We start from the raw sequence: 25,450 nt of genomic DNA on the forward strand, positions 1-25,450 counted from the left end.
GCTGTGTTTATTAAAGTATCTGGGGAAAACTTCATAAAAATATTTAGATATTATTATTTAAGTATAGCTTTTTAGCTATTTTCCTCTTCTCGTGCCCTTTTTAGGTGATTTGGATATTGAAGATGAAATGAAGGCACAGATGAATTGCTTTTATTTGAAAGCTTTGGATGGTTTTGTTATGGTTCTCACAGACGATGGTGACATGATTTACATTTCTGATAATGTGAACAAATACATGGGATTAACTCAGGTAAAATGCCCATATATATTAAGAGCCCTTCTGTATGTTTTCATGGTTTTATGATATAGATCTAATTTTTTAAAATGTGTTTACAGTTTGAACTAACTGGACACAGTGTGTTTGATTTTACTCATCCGTGTGACCATGAGGAAATGAGAGAAATGCTTACACACAGAAATGGTGAGAAGAAAAGTCTATTGTTTGATTTAATGTGACAGGTGGTTTTACCTAAACAGATTCTGTTACTCATTTTAAAATTTTACTGTTGTACTAACCTAAGGCAAAACACCATATCATGTTTAATAAAATGTTACTCAATTCTTTGTTAAATCCATGTTATTCTATTTTTTTAGGAATTTGATTAAAATACCTAAAAAAATTTTTTAAAGCCCATCTAATTCCAAAAATAATTATATAGATATCAGAATAGATAAAATAAAATGGAAAAATAAATAAAAATCAGAACCAAGGAAGTTATAAATTAAAATACAACTTTAAGGCAAGGGGAAGTCATAATTCAAATGGTATGTAATAGGCTTTTAGACAGTTATTAAAGTTGAGGTACCACTTTGGGTTCAGGCTTTCTAAAGGCCCAAGAAAAAGAAAAGAGAAAGTTCACCAGATTTTAAAGAGCATACTAACTGCCTATTTGACCTGTCAGGATGTTCAAAATAATTTGAGACTCTGTTGTTAGGGTACAAAGTATTACACTATGGATATCCCCACATTAGCAACATCAAAAGAGACCTGCTAAGACCTCTAACTCTTAGGAATGAATTGTTAAAAATAATCAAATGTTCTAAGATTTTGGGAAAGTACTTCTTGAATTACAAAAACTTAACAGTTAAACAAAGTCTTTTCATACCCGGGCCTTCTCAAACAGAGTGTATTGATCATAATTTAACACTTTGTTTCCTCATACAAAGTCACCCCAAAGAAAAGTTGTCATGATGCTTTGCAGTTGTTCTTTGCAGCTCTGCAATTCAAGTGTCTAAATTTGTTTGCTTCTGTATTAAACAACCTTACTGTACTTTTTGAATAGTTTTTTTATGGTTTCCTTTTTCATCTCGCCTCATTTATAATAATAGTTAACCTCTGTTGAGAGATCAGTCTGTGCCAGGACAGTGTTCTCTGCACTGTATGTGCTTTACCTCATTTGTTCCTCACAACAATCCCGTGAAGTTACTGTTATTATTTCTATTTTACTGAGGAAACCGTGGCACAGTGTTACTGAGTAACTTGCCCAGGATTACTTGGTTAAGCTCAGGGAGACTGGATCCAGAGTCCACACTCTCAGTACTTGAGAGCTCTTTCCTTGTTCACTAGCTCTCACTATGTTCTACTGCCATTTTCCACCTTGTCAGGAGAAGCCCTCTTCTGTTTTTAAATTTCATATTGTGTGTTTACTGTGAACTTGGAAAGCAAATGCATACTTGTTAGAATTCTGTATAAAGGAGGAGTAAATACATTCTGAGCAAGGGCCTAAGTGGGCTGTCAGTGAGTTTAACATGAGTTCTAGTGTTTAGACTTTGAGGTTGTGCTGGCTGCTCCATGCTTCCCTTGGGCTAGACTGTAAATGGATGGATATTAGGAAGTCTTGTTTTGATTTGGTAATCACGGTAATGCATTATTCTAAATCAGATATAATCTACTTTATATAGTTTTATGTTTTTAACCAAATGTTTCTTGAAAGCACATGAATATTTTTTGAAATCATTCCTAATGCAGTTAATGCATTTTTGATGTTTTCTTGGGAAACAGAAATGCAGATTGTCGTTTTTAGAAAAGCGAAGCTGCTGCAGCACATCCCGTTTTAGTGAGACACTGAGAGCCAGTGGCGTGTTCATACCACAGTCCTACTACTCTTCCATTTAAATTCTAAAAGGATGACTGGGAGTTCATGAAATTATTATAAAATATGTTTTCAGAGGACTGAAAACTTAGTTTTTTAAAAATGCTTCTTTCAATTAGGAAAATGTGAATACTTTTCAGTTACCTTGGCTTAATTTATCTTCATGTCCCAATTCAAAGGCTTTGGGTTTTCAAAGGTCAGTCCAATTCAAGCTTAGACTATGAAGAACTGAAAATACCCCAAAGAGTTTACAGTTGGGTCTCTGCTGCCACCACCACAATCCCTGCCCTCACACATACCATCACCGAGACCAGTGTGGTTCTGTGGCATTTTTTTAAAATCCACTCTCAAGTGCTTCTAGGGAGGGCACACGGAATCCTTATTTAAGTAAACCCAAATAACTTGTATCAGCACCAAGACTGCCCCAGCTTCCCTAGTTCCATTATTAGCTAGTATAAACTAGAACTCTTCTTCCTCAAGAGTCCAGCGTTTCTAACTAACCAGGCCTAAATTTAAACTTACGTTTCTTTTTCACTTGACACTTTTCCTTCAATATATTAGCCTTAAAGTTTCCAGATCTTTTTAAAATTTATCTCCCTTATTTCCATCAATTTTCAAGTTTTTATAGATTCTACGTCTTCATTTGTCTTTTGCCACCCTTCTTTTCACTTCCGCTATGTTCAGCCCCTCATTACCATCATTGTATTCTAATTCTAACACATCCTATATATTGCTGCTAGATTAATGTTCCTTAAATTACTGATTGTGCTTCCCACCTCAGGATTTTTAGAAGCTCCATGTTGTTTATTAAGGCTGAACTACTCGTTGTAGCCTCCAAGGCCTCCATAGTTATAGCCCTCACTGTTCCTCAAACTTGGTCTCCCTTCTCTTGTGCTTGTACTTTATGTTGCAGCCAAACTGGACTATCTACTCTTCCCCACACGTGCTATTTTTCCCCCCTCTGTGCTTTTCATTCTCTTTCTTCTGCCTGGATACCCTTCTAACTCTCTATTCTTGTGCCAAAGAATTTCTACTTTGTGAAATTCCAATGTCTCTTTGTCTAAGAAGGACTTCTTCATTTCCTCTTGACTAGAAGTTATCTTCTACTCTTTCTATACTTCTTTAAAGCATTCTTGTAAGTCTTAGGCACTTATTCTGCCTTGCATGTCACTGGCCTCACTACATCTACTAAATTTTTAACTTCTTCAGGACAGGCAGTGTGTCTTATTCATCTTTGTATTGCCTGCAATATCTAGCCCAGGTCCTGAATAATGAATATTTTTGTATTTGTTTTGAATCAGACTGATCAATGAAGATATCAAGTTATTATATACTTAGCCACCTGCATGTAATCTCATTTTTTAGTTACATGAAGTTTGGAATGGATAAATAGACTTGAATTTATTTAATTTTAACTCTGCTTTGAAAAGTCATTCGTATTTTTTTTCTTAGTAACAAAGTAGAAATGATTTCCTGCCTGCTTTATAATAAAAGAAGATTTAAGGAAAAATCAGATATATAAAAATGTTATTTGCTATTTTGAAAGTTCTATATATATGTGAGTGCTTATTATGAATTGAGCTAACACTTAGTAAAGGTTTGGAACAGTTCACTAAAGTTCTTTCTTTGGGTGTGCTTAACACTGATAGCACAGTTATGGGGCAAATTCATACCATACTTATATTTCCTCATAATTTGATCAGCTTTACTGGCTTGAATGTGATATGATTAACCATTATCCCAAATATGGATTCTCCTCCCACCAGTTCAGGGAATCACTGCTGTTGTGAACCTCTGGTGCTGACTGCAGTGTGTTAGATCCCTTGGATGTGCTGGAGTGGGCAAAGTGGGTGTGAATCACTGTGTGCATGCTGAGACTTTTAATTGAACAGCACCTCGGTGCTAGGTACTGTACTACTCTTACTGTAACAAATGTATATATTCAATTATGTTTTTAAACTTTATTTCATGCTTTCCTTAGGCCTTGTGAAAAAGGGTAAAGAGCAAAATACACAGCGAAGCTTTTTTCTCAGAATGAAGTGTACCCTGACAAGCCGGGGGAGAACTATGAACATAAAGTCTGCAACATGGAAGGTGAATAAAAATGATTTGTGAGTGGTGATGCACTCGATTTATAGATAACTTCATACATCTTGACACTGCTGGTATTAAGACAGCATTAGAGTTGTGAGGGAAAACTTACTAAATGCTCCTTGGCATTTGCAGATTTAACATCCAAAACAGTGTAGTAATTTGCAGTTTGAGGCATGAACTTAAATTATGTGAACTGCGACACTGGTGTACTGAGCTAACTTAATCAGTTGGCTTTGCCAATTACCCAGTGTTTGAATCTTGACAGAGCTTAATTTTCTATTCATTGTTGTATCATTTCTTTGCTTGGTGTTGAAATACAGTCATCAAAGCAAGAAATAACCATCAAACAGCTACGATGACCAGATGAATGAAAAATCAGCCCAGATTTGTACAAAGGAGATTTTTTAAAGCATAATCTATGGTTCCTGAGGAGTAGGTCATATGTGGTGTTATAAGGAAAACATTTAGTGATTTTCAAAAGTATAGCTAATCTACTAATGACTGTAAATTTTGTGAAAGCTTACTTGCCACATCATTTCAACTACTTATCTCTCTACTTTGTTTTTCTGGCATTGTATATTTTTTAAAAAACTACTTTGTTTTCTTCCTACACAGGTACTTCACTGCACAGGCCACATTCATGTATATGACACCAATGGTAACCAGTCTCAGTGTGGGTATAAGAAACCACCCATGACATGCTTGGTGCTGATTTGTGAACCCATTCCTCATCCTTCAAATATTGAAATTCCTTTAGATAGCAAGACTTTTCTCAGTCGTCACAGTCTGGATATGAAATTTTCTTATTGTGATGAAAGGTAAATAAGACATGAAATATAACTTGAAATTTTTAATTAGTCCATAGCATTTTTTGTTTTTTACTATTCACTATAGTAAAGACTGTGTATGCTTCCTTCCACTAAACTGAATACGATGATTCATCCTAGAACTCAGTAGTATTAGATTAACTTTGTGGATTAATTCAGCCATATTTATTAAACACTTTCTATGTAGGTGCTATCCAGAAATTATTAAGATTAAGTCTTTTTCCTTTAGGGGCTCTAATTTATTTAAAGAGAAAATATACTTCCAAAACATACAAAGCATAATTTCAGGAAGGCTAGATTTCTTTTGGTTATAGACTAGAAAGGAAAGTCTTTGGTCCTCTCCTCACCCTACATGTTTTCCCTGTGCAGCTTCATCCCTCCCCATGGTTTCAATTGCCATTTCCCAAATTATGTTCATAACTATTTCTATTTAATTGTCAATTTGATATTTTTATCTGCATAGATACTCTTCTGTATTATAAACTAAATATTTCTGTAACCTAACCACCACTACTGCCCCAAAACAACTTCAAAAACTGCATTCTCTCTTATAATGCCTATCATGGTTAAATATACCACTGCAGACACATGACTTCAGGAAAAATCTGGAAGTCATCCTTAACTTTTCTTTGGCCCTCATTATCTACACTCAGTTGGTCTCTAAATCCTAAAGGTTTCCTATCATATGTCTCTTGATCCATTCACTCCTTTCCATCCTTGCCCTCCTGCTGTTGAATTCTTCAGCTCATTATTACCTTTGGCTTGAACTGTTGCCAGTCTCTTAAGCTGCTGCTCTGCCAACACATTTGTGCCCTTTTAATCTGTCATCCAGGTTTCCAAAAAGTAGACTTCCTAATGTGAAAACCAGATCATGTCATTCTCCTATTGAAAATGCCACAATTGCTTCCCTTCATCTTCACACACAAAAAACTTTTGTTTATAAAAATAGTAAAGGAGGACAGGAGATTTTTATTTATCAAAAAACGTGCATTTTGAAAAGCTGAAAGAAAAAAGACCTACATGATAAAATCTGAACTTCTTAGCATGACAAAGATATTTATGATCTAGCGCTCCCCACCCCCCACAGCCGGAGAGCTCTACATGCTGTTTGACCATCTTAGTGCCTTTGCACATACTTTGCCATTCTGCAGCGACACTTTCTTCAACTTGTAACGCATACTTACCTTCCAAGAGCCACTTATTGCATCTACTCCTTTGTGGAGCTTTCCTTGTTCCTTTAAGAAACTATATTATTCCTTGTACATACCTCTGATGTAGAATTTATTCTGCTGTTGTAATTATTTGCCTGCTTATTCCATTTTTTACTATAATGCAGTATATCATAGTGGATAAAGGCATAAATTCTGTAGCCAGACTACTAAATCTTGACTTTGCTGCCTATATCCAAATAATATTGGACACATTAGTTCTTCCCTTTGAGGATCAGTTTCTTCGTCTTTAATAACACCTGCTTTATATGTGGTCAACTTGAAGATTATATAAGAAAACCAATTTTAAGCACTTAGCCATAATATAAAGTAGATAAGAATCCTCCACTCCACTGGACAAAGAAACGTGACAGAGCGCTGGCTTTGGAATCACATAATCCTAGATTCAGTCCTGGCTTGCAGCTCTGGTACTTAGAGTGTGGCCTTGGCCTTAGAACTTCAGTATTCTAAATCTCACGTTTCTTATTTGGAAAAGAAAAAAAGGGCCATACTTGAAAAGGCTGTTCTAAGGATTAAAGGAGTTTGTTGAGTGCCTAGTGCACATAGCACATGTTCCACCACTGGGTCAACTTTAAGAAAGATGAAGATAGAAAAGCTAAGAAGTATTTTATTGTGTTTACTGACAGTATTCATGGGAATGTATGGTAGAACAGAAATGCCTATCCTTTTTTGAAGAATTATTTTGTATTTTTTTGAACTCAGTAACAAAGTATAGGGATAGAATGGGGAGAAAGGACACTGATAGAGCTAGAATAAGAAAATGAGAAAGGCAATGACATTCACCTTCTGGTTATATCAGAAAATTAGCAAAATGATCATGACAGAGGAGTAAAAACAGCCAGCTTGGAGATCAACCAAGTAAGGTTTTGATTGTTAGTTTTCTGGTTAGAGCTCTATAGAAACTTCTCACATCTATAACCCCTAAGAACAAAGATACAGAGAAAATTTTGCCTAGTTTTAAGAAAAGCTAACATATCAAGTGTCTAACATCCAAAACACCTGCAAATACCTATTACTTCCTATACTAATTTCCATTTAGAATCATTCAACACATCTATTGGAGCACCTGCTCTGTTTGTGGAGCTATAACTAGCATTAATGTAGACATGAAGATGAACAGGTCCTTCCTCAAAACACAATGAATGAATGGTATACTGCATAGTTGATTTAGATCACAGGTTTCCTAGTCCATTAAAAATGTTTTCTGGGTTTTTTTTGAGGACGATTAGCCCTGAGCTAACTGCTGCCAATCCTCCCTTTTTCACTGAGGAAGACTGGCCCTGAGCTAACATCCGTGCCCATCTTCGTCTACTTTATATGTGGGATGCCTACCACAGCATGGCGTGCCACGCAGTGCTGTGTCTGCACCCAGGATCTGAATTGGTGAACCCTGGGCCGCCAAAGCAGAACGTGCGCACTTAACTGCTGCGCCACCAGGCTGGCCCCTAAAAATGCTTTTTGATCAAATTTTCTGGATCACTCCTCCCCTTTTTGGTACAGAATATAAGCTATGTAATTTTCTAAAGTTAACTTAGCTTCACCTTCCTTCCTCAAATACAAAATTGACCTTCTAAGAAAATAAATGCTTTTTATATTTTGCCATCTTTTATTCCTTAGTGATAGACATACCTCAGCTCAGATTGAGAAGCACTGATGTTTGTTTAAAGCCTCTTAACATGATATACAAGGCCCTCATTAATCTGATCCTCCTACCTACTTCTCCAGCCTCAACTCTCCCCACTTGACCCCATTAACCACATCAGAGCCTTTCTTGCCTGTACAATGTCAAGCATTTTCTCATCTCTCTTGCTTGTGGTACACCTTCTTCCTGAAATGGTTCTGCTTGACTCTCTTCTATACTCTACTCATAAGTCTCCTCTAAGAAGCCGTCCCTTCCCGTACCATCCTTTCTCATGGATAGAGATGGTTCCTCTGATTCCTGCAGCAGATTCTCATCCCTGCACTTGCCACTTCATTTCATAAGTACTACGTGTACCAGAAGATCAGCCACATGTTGAGTTTTGTCTTTGCATTTTCACACCTAGAACAATGCCAGGCATACATAGGCATAAAAGATTTAAATAATGAAAAAATTATAATTCCATGGGAATTTTACTTAAACATATAACCTATATAATACCAATTAAAATGATTTTTAAAGCATAATAATTTAAATAAGATTTTTTTAACAGTGGTTTCCTTTGAAATGCTGCCACCTAGTGTTAGATATATTTAGAGATGTCCCTTTGTAAAGAATTCTGGATTTTGGCTTGGTTTGGTTTTTGGTTTTTGGTTTTTTACCAATCAGCTTTCTGTTTATCTATTTATTTATTTTGGAATAAAGTATGGCAGATCTTGCCTTAAAGTGTGACAACATAAACAGTATTACTTTTATACATTTCTTAGGAGAAGGGTATCTTTCCTGTGCTTTCTGTAGCTGTTTTTTTGGACACAGTACATTGCCTCAGTCAGAATGTCCTTTGAAATCTAAATGCTAAGAAATTGGGAAGCTTAACTCGTGTTTTGCTCCCAGAAGAGAACTTTCTGTTTAGCACGGTGCTAAGACAGATTTCTCTTTCTCGTGAAATGGGTTACATTTCAGACTGTGGTTACAAAGAGTAATAAGATCTAGTGACTGTCCTAAAGGAGCTGCCAGGGAACGAGAAGGGATAACTAGACTACTTTGTGGTGCGTTTTCAATTTGATAACATTGTTTCATCTGAAATCAATTCCTATAATTTTATGTAATTAATTTCAAAAACTAAGTACAAGAGCATCTTCCAAAACAACATAATAATAGGTATTCTTTTAGTTCCCATTTAGTGTGGATACTCTTTGGTTGATACTAAAATTTTACAGTGACGATGGATCCCCCAAAGTGAAACCTTGCCTAGGGGAACTGTTAGGTACAGACTCTGGTTTTGTACATAGAAAGAATCTGACTTATGGTAAAATAATGTTATAGATTTAATCTATATTTTCAATTAAATGTCAGTGACTACCTTTATAACTGTTAATCATTTAATTTAGCAGCACTTCATATCACTACCCTGTCTTGTTACCAAAAGTATATACAATAAAATGTGATAAAAATATGTAATAAGTTTGGGTGAAGGGGATAAAAGGGCCAAATAGCCGAGGAACCGAGAGGGCTTCCACATGTACTAACTGTAGAGTTGCTAAAGGTGAGATGTAAATTTATTCTAAGCAAAGAAAGATGATCTTTAGTTTTGAAAATTCACTTGTCCATAAAATTAATGCATATCAGTTACTCTGGAGAAGCAAAAATTTTCTTTATCAGTTAGTTTCTCTTTTTTCTTCTTTCTTACATTTTTTACTTAATAGAATTACCGAATTGATGGGATATGAGCCAGAAGAACTTTTGGGCCGCTCAATTTATGAATATTACCATGCTTTGGACTCGGATCATCTGACCAAAACTCATCATGATAGTAAGTACAATGGAAGAACTCATAGATATTCTAATTATTTAACTCTTGTAATCTCTTTACCATTTGGTCATACACCTAACTTTTGGTTAAAATTAACCCTTATTCCTAGACGAAATATCTTAACCGACCTCTTCATAAGGGATCTTGACACTAAATCTATGTTTTATGTTTGTTACAACCAATACCAGTTAAAGCAGAATCATTTAATAATATATAAAACTTCCCTGGCATTTTAAATACAAAGGCAAGAAAATATAGAATATTACAGCATTATTTTCAGAATTGATACCTAAGTATTCAGAACAGTGGTTGACACATAGAATGCACTCAAAATAATTGTTCAATGAAGTGAAGGTGATCAGCATCATGCACTAGTGGTAATAAGTACCTTTGGCATAAGATAGCATTCTCAGTTTGACTCAAATGAATGTTATTTGAAGATCCTATGTTAAGTAAAACTCTGGGATTTCTCACTTGCCTGCTTAATGTGTACCTATATACGATTTCAGTGAGACTGGGCATGCCTGAATGTCACTGAGTTAGTGTGATTAGCCTTGAACTAGAAAGGGCCCAAGTCTATAGTCAGGGCCCCAATAACTCATAATATCATCATTACTATTTACGTAGTACTTTCTCCCAAATCAATAATTAATTAAGATTGCCTAAATTGCCAAAAGACGTCGGCATGAAATCAACTGAGATTCAAATGCAGTAGCACAGCTCTTTGAAGCATCTGGTTCTCTGGAAACTATAGCAGGAATTTAAGAAAATTATAGCAGCACCACTTTCTTGAATGTTCTCTGTGGAATCAAGATTATTCATTCTCTGGTTTGTCTAATACTTTGAATATGTAAGTCATTAAAGGAATTTTAGTCAGTGCTGTCCCTCATTCTTGGCTTTCATTTTATTTAAAGTGAGGATTGGCAGGAAAGGAGTTTACTTTGCGGGTTAGAAGACTGAAATGGGTACATTTTCAGCTATGCTCCAGCTTATTCTCTCTTTCAATTCAAACAGTGACAGCGGACTCCATTAAAATAAATATTTCTCCCCTTTTCTACAACTGATCAACATTCAACGTCCATTCATTCGACTAGAAATTCAAAGTTATTGTCACTGCATGACTCTTTTTCCTTTTCACTCCTAGTGTTCACTAAAGGACAAGTCACCACAGGACAGTACAGGATGCTTGCCAAAAGAGGGGGATATGTCTGGGTTGAAACTCAAGCAACTGTCATATATAACACTAAGAACTCTCAACCACAATGCATTGTATGTGTAAATTATGTTGTGAGGTAAGCTTGGAAAATAAATATTGGGGGGGAGCTAGTAGTAACTTTTTTTTGGATACTCTGTTCTTTTATAGGAAGAGAAGATTATAAACATTAACTGAATTTTATTTTACTTTCACATTCTGCCTAATTATGGTTTTCAGTGCTCTGACCTGCGTTTTCAGGTCAGCTGTTCTAGAGTGAGTCCACTGACTCCTCTCAGTAGCTATCTGCCCCCATCCTTTTCGCTCTCATTTTTAAAAAGACCTTGAAAAAAATACCAGATGTATGGATGAGTTTGTACTAGTCATACAGCTATCACCATATACTATCTCAAGGCAGCTGTGTTCTTTTTGTAGGAAGAATACTGGCCTTGGAATAGTTAGGTTTGTCTCAAAGCTCTGTCACTCTTTAGCTCCATGACCTTGGGGAAGTCTCCCCATTTTTCTGAATTTCATCCATATAGGAAAGATGATAATACTTACCACAAAAGGGTATAATGTGGATTAAATGAAATTCTATTTGCAATTACTGTAAGAGGCCGTATAATGTGATGCGTGTCTCATGTATAATGATGAACCCTTTGCTTCGTTGATTGGCTTGTGACTATTATGGATATCATAAACTAATCTTTCATTTGATCTATTTCAGTAGGCGACTGCCCCCTTCTACTTCATCTTTTGCATTACCACCAGGCTGAGTTTTCTTGCCTGGATATCTGATTATCTCATTTTCCTTAGAAATGTTTTAAGGATTCCTTTATCAACCCCAGGATAAACCCTCACGTACTTGCATAGCATCATTTTTTATTATTTTCTATACTCCCATGCTTTCATAGATGTAGCTGTTTTTCCAAAATCTGTGACCACCTCTCTTAGGAAGACTTTGGTCATTTGTTTTAATTTTTGCCACTTGTGACACCATCCTTTAATGTTTTAATATTAGCGCCAAAGAGTTCTTTTTTGACTTTACCATTATATAAGAGTCACCTAGTTGGAATGTCCTCCTTTCCCCCCAATCCCAGTCTGCCTAATAAATACTACTTGAGCCCAAGTTTCAGCTTATTGGCCTCTCTGTGAAGCAAGCCTTCTCTAATTTAGCAATCATCACTTTGTATTTTAATTGTTGGCACACCTACTTTCACACTGAGTCATAAACTTCTTGAGGGCAAGGGATGGGTATTTTAATCTTTGCATCCTCAGTTCATTTCACATAGTAAACACTTAATATTTGTTGATTAAAGGAGCAGTAAAATTTCATTTAAACCAAACGTGAAGATGGAGCTGCTGTTCATCATCTCTCTTCAACTCTATCCCATAGGTAGTATCACCATATCATTTTCCTACCACCAAAGAAGATACGGCACCCCTCTTAGAAAGACCTTGGTCATTTATCCATATATCTTCATAATCCAGGACCATGCTTAGGTCATGCTTCATATATTAGCACCAAAGAGTTCTTCTGTGCCAATTTCATTGTATGTGAGTCAGCACAAAAATGATGAAGATCTACTTATATCCTTCATGTACCTGATTGTTACATTTCTTTGTCATCACAACTCTTCCCAAAGGGATAGCTGAAATTTCTCAATTGAATTTAGTAGAATATTTGAATTATATTATACTGTGAATTTTAATAGGTCTTTATTTCATATTGTTATTTTAAACACTGAATGTGACCAAGTATGCATGAGAGATTATAGGTCAAGGCATCTTAAAATGTTCCTTTTCATAAAGCAGAATTTTTTTGAGAGACAAGGTCATTTCAGAGCCTCTCCCCGTTATTGTGTCAAGTGCGCATTTAAGAATTACTAATCTCTTTTTTGACAGTGGTATTATTCAGCACGACTTGATTTTCTCCCTTCAACAAACAGAATGTGTCCTCAAACCAGTTGAATCTTCAGATATGAAAATTTCTCAGCTATTCACCAAAGTTGAATCAGAAGATACAAGTAGCCTCTTTGATAAACTTAAGAAGGAACCTGATGCTTTAACTTTGCTTGCCCCAGCTGCTGGAGACACAATCATATCTTTAGATTTTGGCAGCAATGGTGGGTCTTTAGTTATTTTGTTAATTGCTTAAGCTATGTCTGTTGCTGCAAGCCCATTTTAACTGACCTTTACTCTGACATTTTTTGTTGGTAATCATTTGGATATTGTGGTTTTATCTATTTTTTTCATAGTCTGCTTGAAAGTACTTGCTTAAATATTTTTGCCCCTGTAATTTCTCAGCATTCCTGCTTTTTGTCACATTGTTGGAAATTGTGCTTCAAAGTGCCCTTAAGGTATTTCTTTTTTCCACTTCAATTTTTCTCAGCTACTCTCATTTCTATATCCTACTGTCATATTTCCTCCACAGTTTAGCAGAGTTGTATTGCAAGAGGTATCATTGCATTAAAGGATACATAAGCATTCATACCATAATATCAGACATTGAAAATGAAAACTACAATTTCAAAGTAGGTTAAATTTTAATGCATAAAAGTTATGAAAAGGTTGGAATTGTAGATTTAATGTATTAAGTTTAATTGTAGATTTAATGCAATTTAGATTAATAGGAGTTGTCAATAGTGAATTGGAAAGATAACTCAGACTTACACCATAATATCTGTAAACTTTCTGATCAAGGAAAATCTGGTAACATTTTTGTTTGAGTGAACTAGGCAAACCTCTGATAAAAGGGGACAGAAATTTTCCTATATGTTAAAATCTAGATATTCTTTAAATAGACTAATTTTTTTCCCTACAGACACAGACACTGATGACCAACAACTTGAGGAAGTTCCATTGTATAATGATGTAATGCTCCCATTATCCAATGAAAAAATACAGAATATAAATTTGGCAATGTCTCCATTACCTGCCTCTGAAACTCCAAAGCCACTTCGAAGTAGTGCTGACCCTGCACTCAATCAGGAAGTTGCATTAAAATTGGAACCAAATCCAGAGTCACTGGAACTTTCTTTTACCATGCCCCAGATTCAGGATCAGCCAGCTAGTCCTTCTGATGGAAGCACTAGACAAAGTTCACCAGAGGTAGGTGTTGTGCTCTAATAAGAAAAGGATAACTTTCAGATTTTAATATTCAGGAATGTATTTGAAATTTTGATTCAAACTTTGATTTGAACCACGTGTCATAGTTTTGTTTGTGAATTTTAGCACTTTAAAATTACTACAAAAGCTGTTGTGAGCCTAACTTAGACCTCAGTGCATGTTTTAGGGTCAAAGATAGGAACATGGGAAGGAACTGGTTTAACATGAAACATAAAACTTATGTTGCTTCTCTCTATATTTATATCAATAAGACAAAGTCTTGAATTTAGACATCCACAGAGAACAATACTGTGTGTGTGTGTACGAGAGCTCCAAGCCCACACATAATACCCTTTGATTTGGAAAATAGTCCAGTGCAAAAAGCTTAGCAGGCTTAGAAAGGACTCTAAGCTCTTTGCCCAGTTTATTCCAGTTTCCATCACTGTTTTGAAATTCTGGATAAGTGTAACATGAAAATACCAAGTCTTACACAGAATAAATACCTAATAACTGCTTTTTATTCAAGTTCTGTCTTGATATTAGTTTTCTTATAAAGACAATAAAAATAGTCTTTAAGGGCTAGGTTGGGCCAAGACTAAAGGTATCACATAGAGCTCTATTTCTGAATCTAGAATGAGTCAATTTCGGAGCTTCATATGTCTAAAAATATGCTCCAGAGTAGGGTGACCAAGATCTGAATATTATGCTTTGATAAATGAGGCACAAATAAGCCTCAATAAGTGGTAAATAGTCTTACATTAAATATTTATTGATTCAAACTGGCAAGCTGAGAGTAGATTTGACATCTCATAGCCTTCTAGAGAATATATCCTATGCTCTGGTTGCTCATTTTGCCTAGCACAAAAATGTTCAACTTAGTTTGTCTTTAATCTAACAAAAGTAAATCTAAAAAAAAATGTTAAAATGAGAGGCAGAAGTTTATGCTTAGAATACATAGCTGTAGTTTTTTGGTTAAAATTCTTGCTCAGAACTTCTAAAATAATAGCACATTCATTAAGGTGAATGCAAGTAAAAGGACTTAAGTCTCCACCCCTACCTCCTGGGTGGCTATGAGATTTCCGGGTAGATGGCCACAGAAGTGTGCCCTCTCAGTACCAAGGTAGGCTCCAGTGGGGATATCATCTAATTATTGGCCAATTGAGTACCATGTGGGAGTTGAATTATTAGATGAGTTTTATTCTTAGAATAAGCAGATGAATGCATCTTTTAATCTTAATTTTATAAATGATGTTATATTACATGCAGTCAGAAATGTGTATATTGACAAAATTAGTTTTAAGTGTAAGCTCAAAAATTAAACTTCTCACTAGTTAGATAAAATTTGACAGAAGAGGTGGACTTTTTTTTTTTTTTAGTTTTTTTTTTATTTAGTTATTGATAGGTTACAATCTTGTGAAATTTCAATTGTACATTAATGTTTGTCAGTCATGTTGTAGGTGCACCACTTGACAGAAGAGGTGGACTTTGTTGTGTATTCTCTGAGATGTGGTTTGAGAATTCTACCAAGTAGCAAAACATGCTGGCTTCTTCAGGGAGAAGTAAATATTTAATTCCTTTTACAGCCTAACAGTCCCAGTGAATATTGTTTTGATGTGGATAGTGATATGGTCAATGAATTCAAGTTGGAATTGGTAGAGAAACTTTTTGCTGAAGACACAGAAGCAAAGAATCCATTTTCCACTCAGGTATATGAACTTGTTTATTATATTTATATATATATTTTAAGATTGGCACTTGAGCTAACATCTGTTGCCAATCTTCTTCTTTCTTTTCTTCTTCTCCCCAAAGCCCCCCAGTACATAGTTGTATATTCTAGTTGTAGGTCCTTCTAGTTGTGCTATATGGGACGCCACCTTAGCATGGCCTGATGAGTGGTGTCATGTTCACGCCCAGGATCCGAACTGGCGAAACCCCAGGCCACCAAAGCGGAGCACGCGAACTTAACCACTCAGCCACGGGGCCAGCCCCTATATTTTATATTAAACCTTATTAATTTTTAGTCTGAAGTGACTTTGGGTTTAGCTTGTTTTCCTTTTATAAGGTGTGGCCATTGTAAAAACTCATGTACTTGTCTTAAAGGACACGGACTTAGACCTGGAGATGTTAGCTCCTTACATCCCAATGGATGATGACTTCCAGTTACGTTCCTTCGATCAGTTGTCACCATTGGAAAGCAGTTCTTCAAGCCCTCAAAGTGCGAGCACGATTACAGTATTCCAGCCGACTCAAATGCAAGAACCTGCTCTTCCTACCGTCACTAACACTGCTGCCAATGATGAATTAAAAACAGTGACAAAAGATGGTATGGAAGACATTAAAATATTGATTGCATCTCCATCTCCTACCCACGTCCCTAAAGAAACTACTAGTGCCACAACATCACCATATAGTGATACTCGAAGTCGAACAGCCTCACCAAACAGAGCAGGAAAAGGAGTCATAGAACAGACAGAAAAATCTCATCCAAGAAGCCCTAATGTGTTATCTGTCACTTTGAGTCAAAGGTATTTATATGTAACATTAAAGTTATAATTCTTTTATGTTTTTTTAGAAAATGTGTGTGGTGGTAAATTATTTCTAAACATAGGAAACCTTCTGATATATATGCTTTAAGGAACATAAAATTGACATACAAATTCTGAACTTAAAACATGCACTCCAGAAACTGTTTCTAAATTAGGTTGTGTATTTATTTTCTCTAAAATAATCATATCACCTGTCCAAATGTAGGAGGTAGGAAAGTCTTCTAATACCTTTAAAAATAAAATCCAGCCAATAAGTTCTGTACATGTACAAAAATTGGCCCCGTTTCTTGCAGTTGTTTAAATCAGACTAGTTAACTACCCTCACTGCTTCCATTTCTTAGAGCTCTTTTTAAGCTTTCTTGAAAAAAGCCTTTCCACCTTAAGGGTATTTCCAATTCCCCATTCCAAATTGAGCCTGATGGTCTTCAATCCTCAGTATTCAACATAGATATTTATAATACTTCTTTTTAAATTTTATGTATAGTTACTTATAATTGCTTTTATTTTTCATTAAATATTTATAGAACATTAGCTATATTATAGGTTAAATAGATTTTTAAGAGCTACAGCAGGAATCTAAGTATGATTTATGACATTGCTTCTGTGGAGCTAATGTGAGCAAACATCTGGACACCACCCAAATTTTAAGTTATAATTTCTGTATGTAATTTGTAATGGGATTTGACATATTTTAAATTTGAGGCTATAGTCACAGGAAGTAAGTTTTAGCTAGTCAGTGGTGTGGTGTGTGGAGGAGAGAAATGATTCCTCCTCTCCTGTGCCTACACCGAGCAGACAGTGACAGCAACAGGAGAAAGCACTGCCACAGCCAGAGCTAGTTCCCCTGCCCTGCGTCTCTACTTTGACCTAGAATGCTGGGAAGGCCTTTTCCTAGAGCTAGGAAAAGATCTTGGGGCTTTAGACTAATAAAGAACAAAATGTAAGGTACTTTACATTACTTGGTAAATTACTATGTCATCAGCTGCCTGACTCTCTGAGTTCCTCCAGGGCAATGACAATGTCTTGGACATTTTAGTGGTACTAGTACTTACCTCAGTACCTAATGTATAGTACTTGCTCAATAAATGGTTATTGGATGGACAGATGAATATAGTAATATAAATGGCAATGACCTGTAATTTACAGTTTACTATTAGCTACAGAGGACTATGGGATATTGTTTTCTGAACAACTGTGTGCTTGTCACAACCAAAGTCTATTTTTAGTCTGTTAAACCTAAATCTAGTCAATTTAGCAATTGTTTTTTTACATTAGTTCCAATACAGTATGCACTACACACTTTAAGAGATGAACTTACCTTTCGGAACTATATGGAGGCTTTCTCTTTACTACTTCTCTAGGTAATTATTTGCAAAAATTGAAGTACTGTACTAAATCAGATGACTTACAGTTTAGAGCAAAGACTAAAGATAAACCATTTAAAGTACTGTTACTAAGATGATATTAACAGGATATGCTGTTATACTGCATAAAGATAATGTATTTATATAAGGATTTTAAAACCTGCCTGTCTATACATTGGAGGTTTTATAGACTTTTTAAAAGTACAAAACAAAACTGCATGTAGCAGAGCAGTTAGAGTAATATATCACTTACCCATATGGCATTTTCAGCTATAGGGAACAGACAGCAAGGAGACATTATGATTATGTAGAGGGGGTGAGGGGAGTTCTTGAAGGACAAAACAGATACAACAAAATTGATGTACTCGACACATCAAACAGTTCTTCACTATCTAATATTAATTTTAGATGCAGGTGGTTCAGGTTTGATGACCAGATCAATACTGAGGGCACACTGGCGTACTGGGAAGATCATTGGGAGGGGAGTGGGCATCAGGAGACCCAGAATGTACTTCATATCTGCAGCTAATTAGCAGTGGGACTTTGAGCGAGTGACCTGACAGGCCTCAGGTTTCTAACTTATAAAATGTGTATTATGTACCTGTGTTACCTATCTTAGGGATGGGAGTGAGCCTAAAATGAACTCAAGAACATGAAATGTTTTATAAACTGAAAATGTTATGCAAATGTGAAATTAATCTTGTATTACAGTAGTCCCAAGAATATCCATGTGTTATATTAGATGGAATGAAAGGCCAATATTTTTTTGACTTACAAAAATACCAGTTTAGTTCTGTCCAGTTCTATTTTCTAAATAGGGAAATGCATATTTTAGGAAATTTTCTGTTTTAAAAATTGAATGTTGGCATTCAAAGTGATAACCTTTGGTAATCAGGAAAGTCCCCTTATGTATATTAATTTTGGAAAACAGGCATTATATATTTTGTTTAAAAAAGCTAGATGGATATTTTTAAAGATAATAATAAAAGAACGGCATTTTTTTTCAGAACTGCCGTTCCTGAGGAAGAACTAAATCCAAAGATCCTGGCGTTGCAGAATGCTCAGAGAAAGCGCAAAATAGAACATGACGGTTCACTTTTTCAAGCAGTAGGAATTGTAAGTGTTAGAATATATGTTTGCTTTTCTATTCTGGCTAATGTGCTATTTCTGAGTTATATATATAGGTAATTCCTTGTTTCTTCCAAATCTTAAAATTATATTTTCAGAAGTTATACATTGGTTTTTTCACTTTTATACTGTTTCTTAAAAATATAAACATTTAATGAATACATTCAGGGTGTAAAAATTCCAAACATTATAGATAGTATTTTGAGTAAAAAGTAAAGTTCTCCCTTATTCCAGCTCCGACATCACCACTGGTCTTGATGTTTTCGCTTTAAGTTACTTCTTACCCCGAAAACACAGTGGTTAAGTCAATGCTAGTGTAATCGACACTGATATTTTCAGACCAAATTAACTAGAAAGCATTTACAGACACATTAGCTGAGTGTAATTAATGGCAAATGACTTTATCATTGTAGTATTAAGAGAAAGAATTAAAAATAATTTAGGGCAGTACTTGATTTAAGAAACCTGCCTATATATTGTTACTAAACTTAGTCTGATTTCAAAGTTTTTGATTTTAAAAAACTTGAACATAGTAAAGTTGAACTAACTTTCCTGTTTTTAGGGCGCATTACTACAGCAGCCAGATGATCGTGCAACGACTACATCACTTTCTTGGAAACGCATAAAAGGATGCAAATCTAGTGAGCAGAATGGAATGGAGCAGAAGACAATTATTTTAATACCCTCTGGTTAGTTTATTCTTTCTGCCCTTCACAAAGAGAATTAAAATACACGAAACTTTTTTATTTAAGAGCTTTACTTCAAGTGAGAGTGATTTTTCTTCCTTAGCAAGATTAAAAAACAAGGTAGCATTTTATCTAACGGCTTCTAACACAGGAATAGCTATTTCAAGATGGAATTTTAACTTTTTAGTAATTATCTTTGGTATATCTATGTCTGTGCTATCAGTGTTGAATAGAAGCTGAAACTGTAAGTTGTCACGCCTTTTTCTGAATCGATCTATGAACTTCTGTGCCTTTGTTGTCTCCTGTAAACACTTCTGACATGGCACAGTAACGCCTGATTGCACTTATTTCTTGACACAGCTGTGGTTTCTGCCTGATAGACTAAAAACCTTCCAAAGCTTAATTTGCCTTATTTTTCCCAATACCTAGCGAATAGTGGGTGTTTAATAATATTTACTGACTAGATGAGTGAATACTGAAGTATCTCTTTGTTTTTCAGATTTAGCATGTAGATTGCTGGGGCAATCAATGGATGAGAGTGGACTACCACAGCTGACCAGTTACGATTGTGAAGTTAACGCTCCCATACAAGGCAGCAGAAACCTACTGCAGGGTGAAGAGTTACTCAGAGCTTTGGATCAAGTTAACTGAGCTTTTTCATAATCTCATTCCTTTTTTTGGACACTGGTGGCTCATTACCTAAAGCAGTCTATTTATATTTTCTATATCTAATTTTAGAAGCCTGGCTACAATACTGCACAAACTCTCTTAGTTCAATTTTGATCCCCTTTTTACTTAATTTACGTTTATGCTCTTTTTTAGTATGTTCTTTAATGCCAGATCACAGCACATTTTCACAGTTCTTTGGTATTTAAACCATTGCATTGCAGTAGCATCATTTTTAAAATGCACCTTTTTATTTATTTATTTTGGGCTGGGGAGTTTGTCCCTTATCGAATTATTTTTAATAAAATGCCAATATAATTTTTTAAGGAGGCAGTAACGTTTCATCATGATCGGTTTGAAAAATTTTTACTCAGTTTTTTCACATTTTACATAAACAATAATGATTTGCCGGCAGTACATGGTAGCCACAATTGCACAATATATTTTCTTAAAAAATACCAGCAGTTACTCATGCAATATATTCTGCATTTATAAAACTAGTTTTTAAGAAGAACTTTTTTTTGGCCTATGAAATTGTTAAACCTGGAACATGACATTGTTAATCATATAATAGTGATTCTTAAATGCTTGTATGGTTTATTATTTAAATGGGTAAAGCCATTTACATGATATAGAAAGATATGCATATATCTGGAAGGTATGTGGCATTTATTTGGATAAAATTCTCAATTCAGAGAAATGATCTTGATGTTTCCGTAGTCAATTTGCCAGCTCAAAAGAAAACAATACCCTCTCTGTAGTTGTGGAAGTTTATGCTAATATTGTGTAATTGATATTAAACCTAAATGTCCTGCCCACCCTGTTGGTATAAAGATATTTTGAGCAGATTGTGGACAAGAAAAAAAATCATGTTTCATTAGCAAAATTGCCTAGTATGTTAATTTGCTCAAAATTTGATGTTTGGTTTATGCACTTTGTCGCTATTAACATTCTTCTGTTTTCATGTAGATTTCAATAATTGAGTAATTTTAGAGGTATTATTTTAGAGATATATAGTTGTCACAGTAAACATCTTGTTTTTCTATGTGCATTGTACAAATTTTTCATTCCTTTTGCTCTTTGTGGTTGGATCTAACACTAACTGTATTGTTTTGTTACATCAAATAAACATCTTCTGTGGACCAGGCCCCCCTTGATCAGCTTTTATGTTAAAATAATATTTACTTCAACACCTCTAACTCTTAAAATTATGTACCAACAATTTAAGTATTTTATGAAAATTACATTGGCATCACTTATGCCTACATTTATCTTATTGCTATCACTGTAATGTATGCTGTGCCCCTAAATGTCATGTTAAATAACAACAAACCATAACGTTTCACTATAAAGAGTATGCTTTTAGAAAAAAAACTTGTCATTTATAAATTTATGAACCTATGAAAGTAAAACAAAATTTTAATGTTTTAATATTAATGGTATGAGTGAAGCAAATCCTGAACATTATAGTCACATAATGTTGTCACGGCTAGAAGTTCCTCTAAAGATTTCTAACCTATTCCCTTTCACAGATGATGAAATTTAGACCACGAATGATAAGCGATTTGTCAGAGCCCTAAAGGTAATAAATGGCAGACCAAAGATTTAAACTCGGGTCTTCTGACTCTGATAGGAAACTGAGAACAAACCTTGCTTTGTTTTCATTTTAATGATACTGTATATTTAAATTTTTTAAAATAGCTTTATTTGTTTTCTCCTTTTTTTAACAAGATGAAATAACTATATTTCTTTTCTGATTATAAAAGTAATACATTCTCATTTTTTTAAAAAAATGCACAGAAAGATATAAAAAAGAAACAGGGAAATTGCTGTGAATCCCTGCACCTAGAGGTGACAGCAAGTTATTTTTATGGACAAATTGCATAGGTAGTGCCAGAGTCTTAGGTCCTGTAGCCTGAGGATACAGGAACAAAATAACCTGGACAAAATGAACTAGGCCACAAATCTTAGGTGGCTGTTTTTATCTTAGAATGAAGAAGATTTGGGAACAAAAGTTTACAATACTAAGACTCAAGCCAAGATTTTGGGGGCACATGTATACTTCACTGTAAATACTATGATCCAAACTGCTTCTGTATTTAAATACAGAAGATACGTAGTACTAGAGGTGGTATTTTAGGAGAAAGTATTTGCTTAATATTCCCAGGTCAAAATATCAAAAATTCTGCTTAAGTTGAAAACTAGAAGTTTATGTCTAGTTTTGAAATACTATTAGTAAGTGGTCAGATTATGTGATGACCAGGAGTCTGGGAAAATTATCTGTGAGAGCAATGATTTAGAAGAGAAAGCCACTTTAAGGGCAGTAGAGCTGGAAGAAAACAAGTACCCACCTCTGGGTCATTCAGAAAACAAACCCCTTGGAGTGCTTGAAGCTGTCTGAAATAGCAGAACCAGCCCTCCTTCCCAGCACTGTGCCCTCTCTCTGACACCGTCTTTATAGACTTCTGTGTAATGCCTTTATCAAGAAGTACAACTCTACCCTAGCAAGCACAATTCTATAAAACCTCTCTTCCCCTTAATATTCCTCTCCCCTCCTTATGCATGCCTATACTTTCCCCTTCTCTGGTGGTGCTGTGAATGAATGACCACAGTATTATTTTCACACTTGAAGAAAGTATGGCAAAAGAGTTTAGTTTATTTTGTTCATTTGTTCTATGCCTCACTATTAACCTTGGAACTAGAAATAGTTCCCCAGAGACCCTACCACCACTGGGTTCAATGGCTCATAGTTTAGGAGTTAAAATGAATCTAATAGCTAAGTACTATATTCTAGACTTTGTGCTAAGCATTTTGCATGTTATCTCAAAATCTTCAAAAACCCAGATGAATTAGTATTTGTATCTCATTTTTGTAGATGAGAAAATAGTCTCCGAGTGGTGGCCTAAGGCGCAGAGCATTTGAGCTGGCTATCTGACTCCACAGCCCGTGGTGCTAATCATCCTGCCGTGCGAGCCAGTCTGGTAGAACATACCCTTTTCCCCATTGTTCACTGTTCAAATAGCAAACATGAGAAAACAGTGTGTAAGGAACTGAGGGTGGGTCGCCCTTGAAGGCAGATGAGATCATATAGGAAATAAGTGGAAATTAATAAAAGTGGTGTTTTGAAGTGCTATTTAGTGGGGTTTTAGTTTGAACTAGAGATGCAGGGGCCTGGTTATGGAGACATTAACTCAGGGAAATGAGATAGTGTATGAAAAGCACATTAATAAACTAAAAGGCCGTGCAAATGTATGGTTCTCCCAGAGCTGTTGAACTTAGTAGTATAAGAGGCATGTTTAAGTTTGCATATCCTCACAATTATTGCAAACCTTGATTTCCCTCTACAATCTCTAAAATACAGAAAAGATGAACTTCAAGTTACTGGGTTTGCAGAAACTTAAGCATTCTAAAAGTTCAAATTTCTAATGTAGCAACGGCAAAAACAAGTTGCAAAGAATATGGAATTTTTCCTTTTTTCAACAATAGGGTTTGATTAAATGGAACCTTTGCGAACATGTTGCTAGCTGGAACCAACAAAAGTGTAAAGAAAAAAATCTTTTACTCGAGTGTTTTCTGAAGTCTGCCACTAACCAGTTTGCTTATATTTCATTTCATCCCTTTAAATAGCGCTGAACCTGTTGTCCCAGATCATTTTACAGAGAATTAGTTCAATATGTAGAATTTGATACGAAATAGTCTCCCTGTAAGATAAAAACTACACCTCACCACACACCCTCCTATGAACGCCTTCTGGAGCTTTGTTGTGTTCACACCTTTCAGAGGCTTGGGCATAATTTTTATTCTTACCTGTAGTGGACCGTTTTATCCAAGACGCTGCCCAGACACCCGATCTCCTTGTATTATTTTATTTCCTTTATTCCCTTGTCTTGGCTCCATTCCGGGATGGAGAGGAAAGGCAGGTGCCTGAGAGCGGCAGCGATCAGACCCTCAGCCGAGAAAATGCCCAGGATGCAGAAGGGACCAGGCACCCCTCCTATCCTCAGAGCGGCTGGTGCTACATGATGAGGATGCGAAACCTGAACCTCCCGGAGAAACTTCCCCAGGCCCCGCCCGCCCGCTGCTGGCCCCGCCCCGGTACGTGCTGGGGCGCAGCACCGCAGCGCCGCCCCCGCCCGCGGCCGGGCGGCTAGGGGACTGGGGCGGACGCGGGTCGCTGTGTGCGCTCGGGACGGCTGCTCGCGCCTCCCGCGTACGTGTGAGGGCGCATGTGGGCGCGTGCTGCCGCCCGGGCGGGGCGCCCGGCCCGCGCTGCCCTTTGTCTCGGCCGCGGCCGGCCTGCTGCCCGCGCGGCCCCTGCCTCGTTTGCTCGGTGGGGCGCGACGAGGGCGTGAGGCTTGGGGTGTTGCTGTGCTTTGTAGAATAGAAGAATAGCGAGGTCTCCTAACAGATTGGACCGTGGGTAACGATGTAGCAGTTTTTAAAAAAGCAGTCGTCTACTGATCGGTCACAAATAGAGTTGTCTATTTAAATCTATTCCTCGGAAGGCACTCAGAGACTGAAGTGAAGCACCCTGAGAGATCCCTGAATGAGTAGCCCGAAACTTTAGCTGCCCCAGGTGTTTTTTGTGTTTTCCTTTGCTTCGTTTTTTGCTTGCCGTGTCTTTTGAATTTGTTGTGTGCCTGCACGTTATCGAGGCTAGCTGTTGAGAATCCTTTGGGAGAAGATAATCTTGTTGGACAGGAGGGAGGTGAGTTTACCGAATAGGGAAAAGCTTGTGGCCTTAAATTTAATCTCTTGTAATTAGTGGGTTCCTGTGGTGACTGTCATACTCCGGTGGCTGCGTCTTACTGGGATGCTGAAAGCTGTGCCTCCGGTGTTTCCAATTCCAGCAGGGTCATCCTGGATAACAGGTATCGGCGGAGACCGGACTAAGACAGACTAGGAAGAAGCATGAGGCCACCCAATTCCGAAAAGATTGGCCACAAAAACCCTATAAATAGTGGAGCATTGTCTCTGACAGCCCTCCTGGATGAGAGGATGGCACAGAAGACGCGGTAGGGCTCGGCTCCGCTGTACACAGGGTCGCTGGGAGTCACTGATCAAT

General features: G+C 36.4%; 1 protein-coding gene and 1 long non-coding RNA gene across 2 annotated transcripts in view; one reads left to right on the forward strand and one right to left on the reverse strand.

Annotated features, from left to right (window-relative positions):
• HIF1A (hypoxia inducible factor 1 subunit alpha) overlaps window positions 1-21,532 on the forward strand; it is a 43,499-nt gene extending 21,967 nt beyond the window's left edge. Inside the window, exons 3-15 of the mRNA XM_070593142.1 lie at window positions 105-250; window positions 337-421; window positions 4,075-4,187; window positions 4,803-5,005; window positions 9,589-9,695; window positions 10,840-10,987; window positions 12,793-13,013; window positions 13,712-13,998; window positions 15,579-15,701; window positions 16,096-16,520; window positions 18,913-19,021; window positions 19,596-19,722; window positions 20,219-21,532. Coding sequence (XP_070449243.1) covers window positions 105-250; window positions 337-421; window positions 4,075-4,187; window positions 4,803-5,005; window positions 9,589-9,695; window positions 10,840-10,987; window positions 12,793-13,013; window positions 13,712-13,998; window positions 15,579-15,701; window positions 16,096-16,520; window positions 18,913-19,021; window positions 19,596-19,722; window positions 20,219-20,370 — 2,246 coding nt within the window. The 3' untranslated portion in view covers window positions 20,371-21,532. The remainder of the gene's footprint in view (window positions 1-104; window positions 251-336; window positions 422-4,074; window positions 4,188-4,802; window positions 5,006-9,588; window positions 9,696-10,839; window positions 10,988-12,792; window positions 13,014-13,711; window positions 13,999-15,578; window positions 15,702-16,095; window positions 16,521-18,912; window positions 19,022-19,595; window positions 19,723-20,218) is intronic.
• The window catches only part of LOC139079281 (uncharacterized), a 28,495-nt gene extending 3,909 nt beyond the window's left edge, over window positions 1-24,586 (reverse strand). The window contains exon 1 of the long non-coding RNA XR_011532753.1: window positions 24,193-24,586. This is a non-coding gene — a long non-coding RNA (uncharacterized lncRNA). The remainder of the gene's footprint in view (window positions 1-24,192) is intronic.
• Window positions 24,587-25,450: the final 864 nt, after the last annotated feature.

The sequence above is a fragment of the Equus przewalskii genome, chromosome 25 (assembly GCF_037783145.1).
Source record: "Equus przewalskii isolate Varuska chromosome 25, EquPr2, whole genome shotgun sequence".
NCBI lineage: Eukaryota > Metazoa > Chordata > Mammalia > Perissodactyla > Equidae > Equus > Equus przewalskii.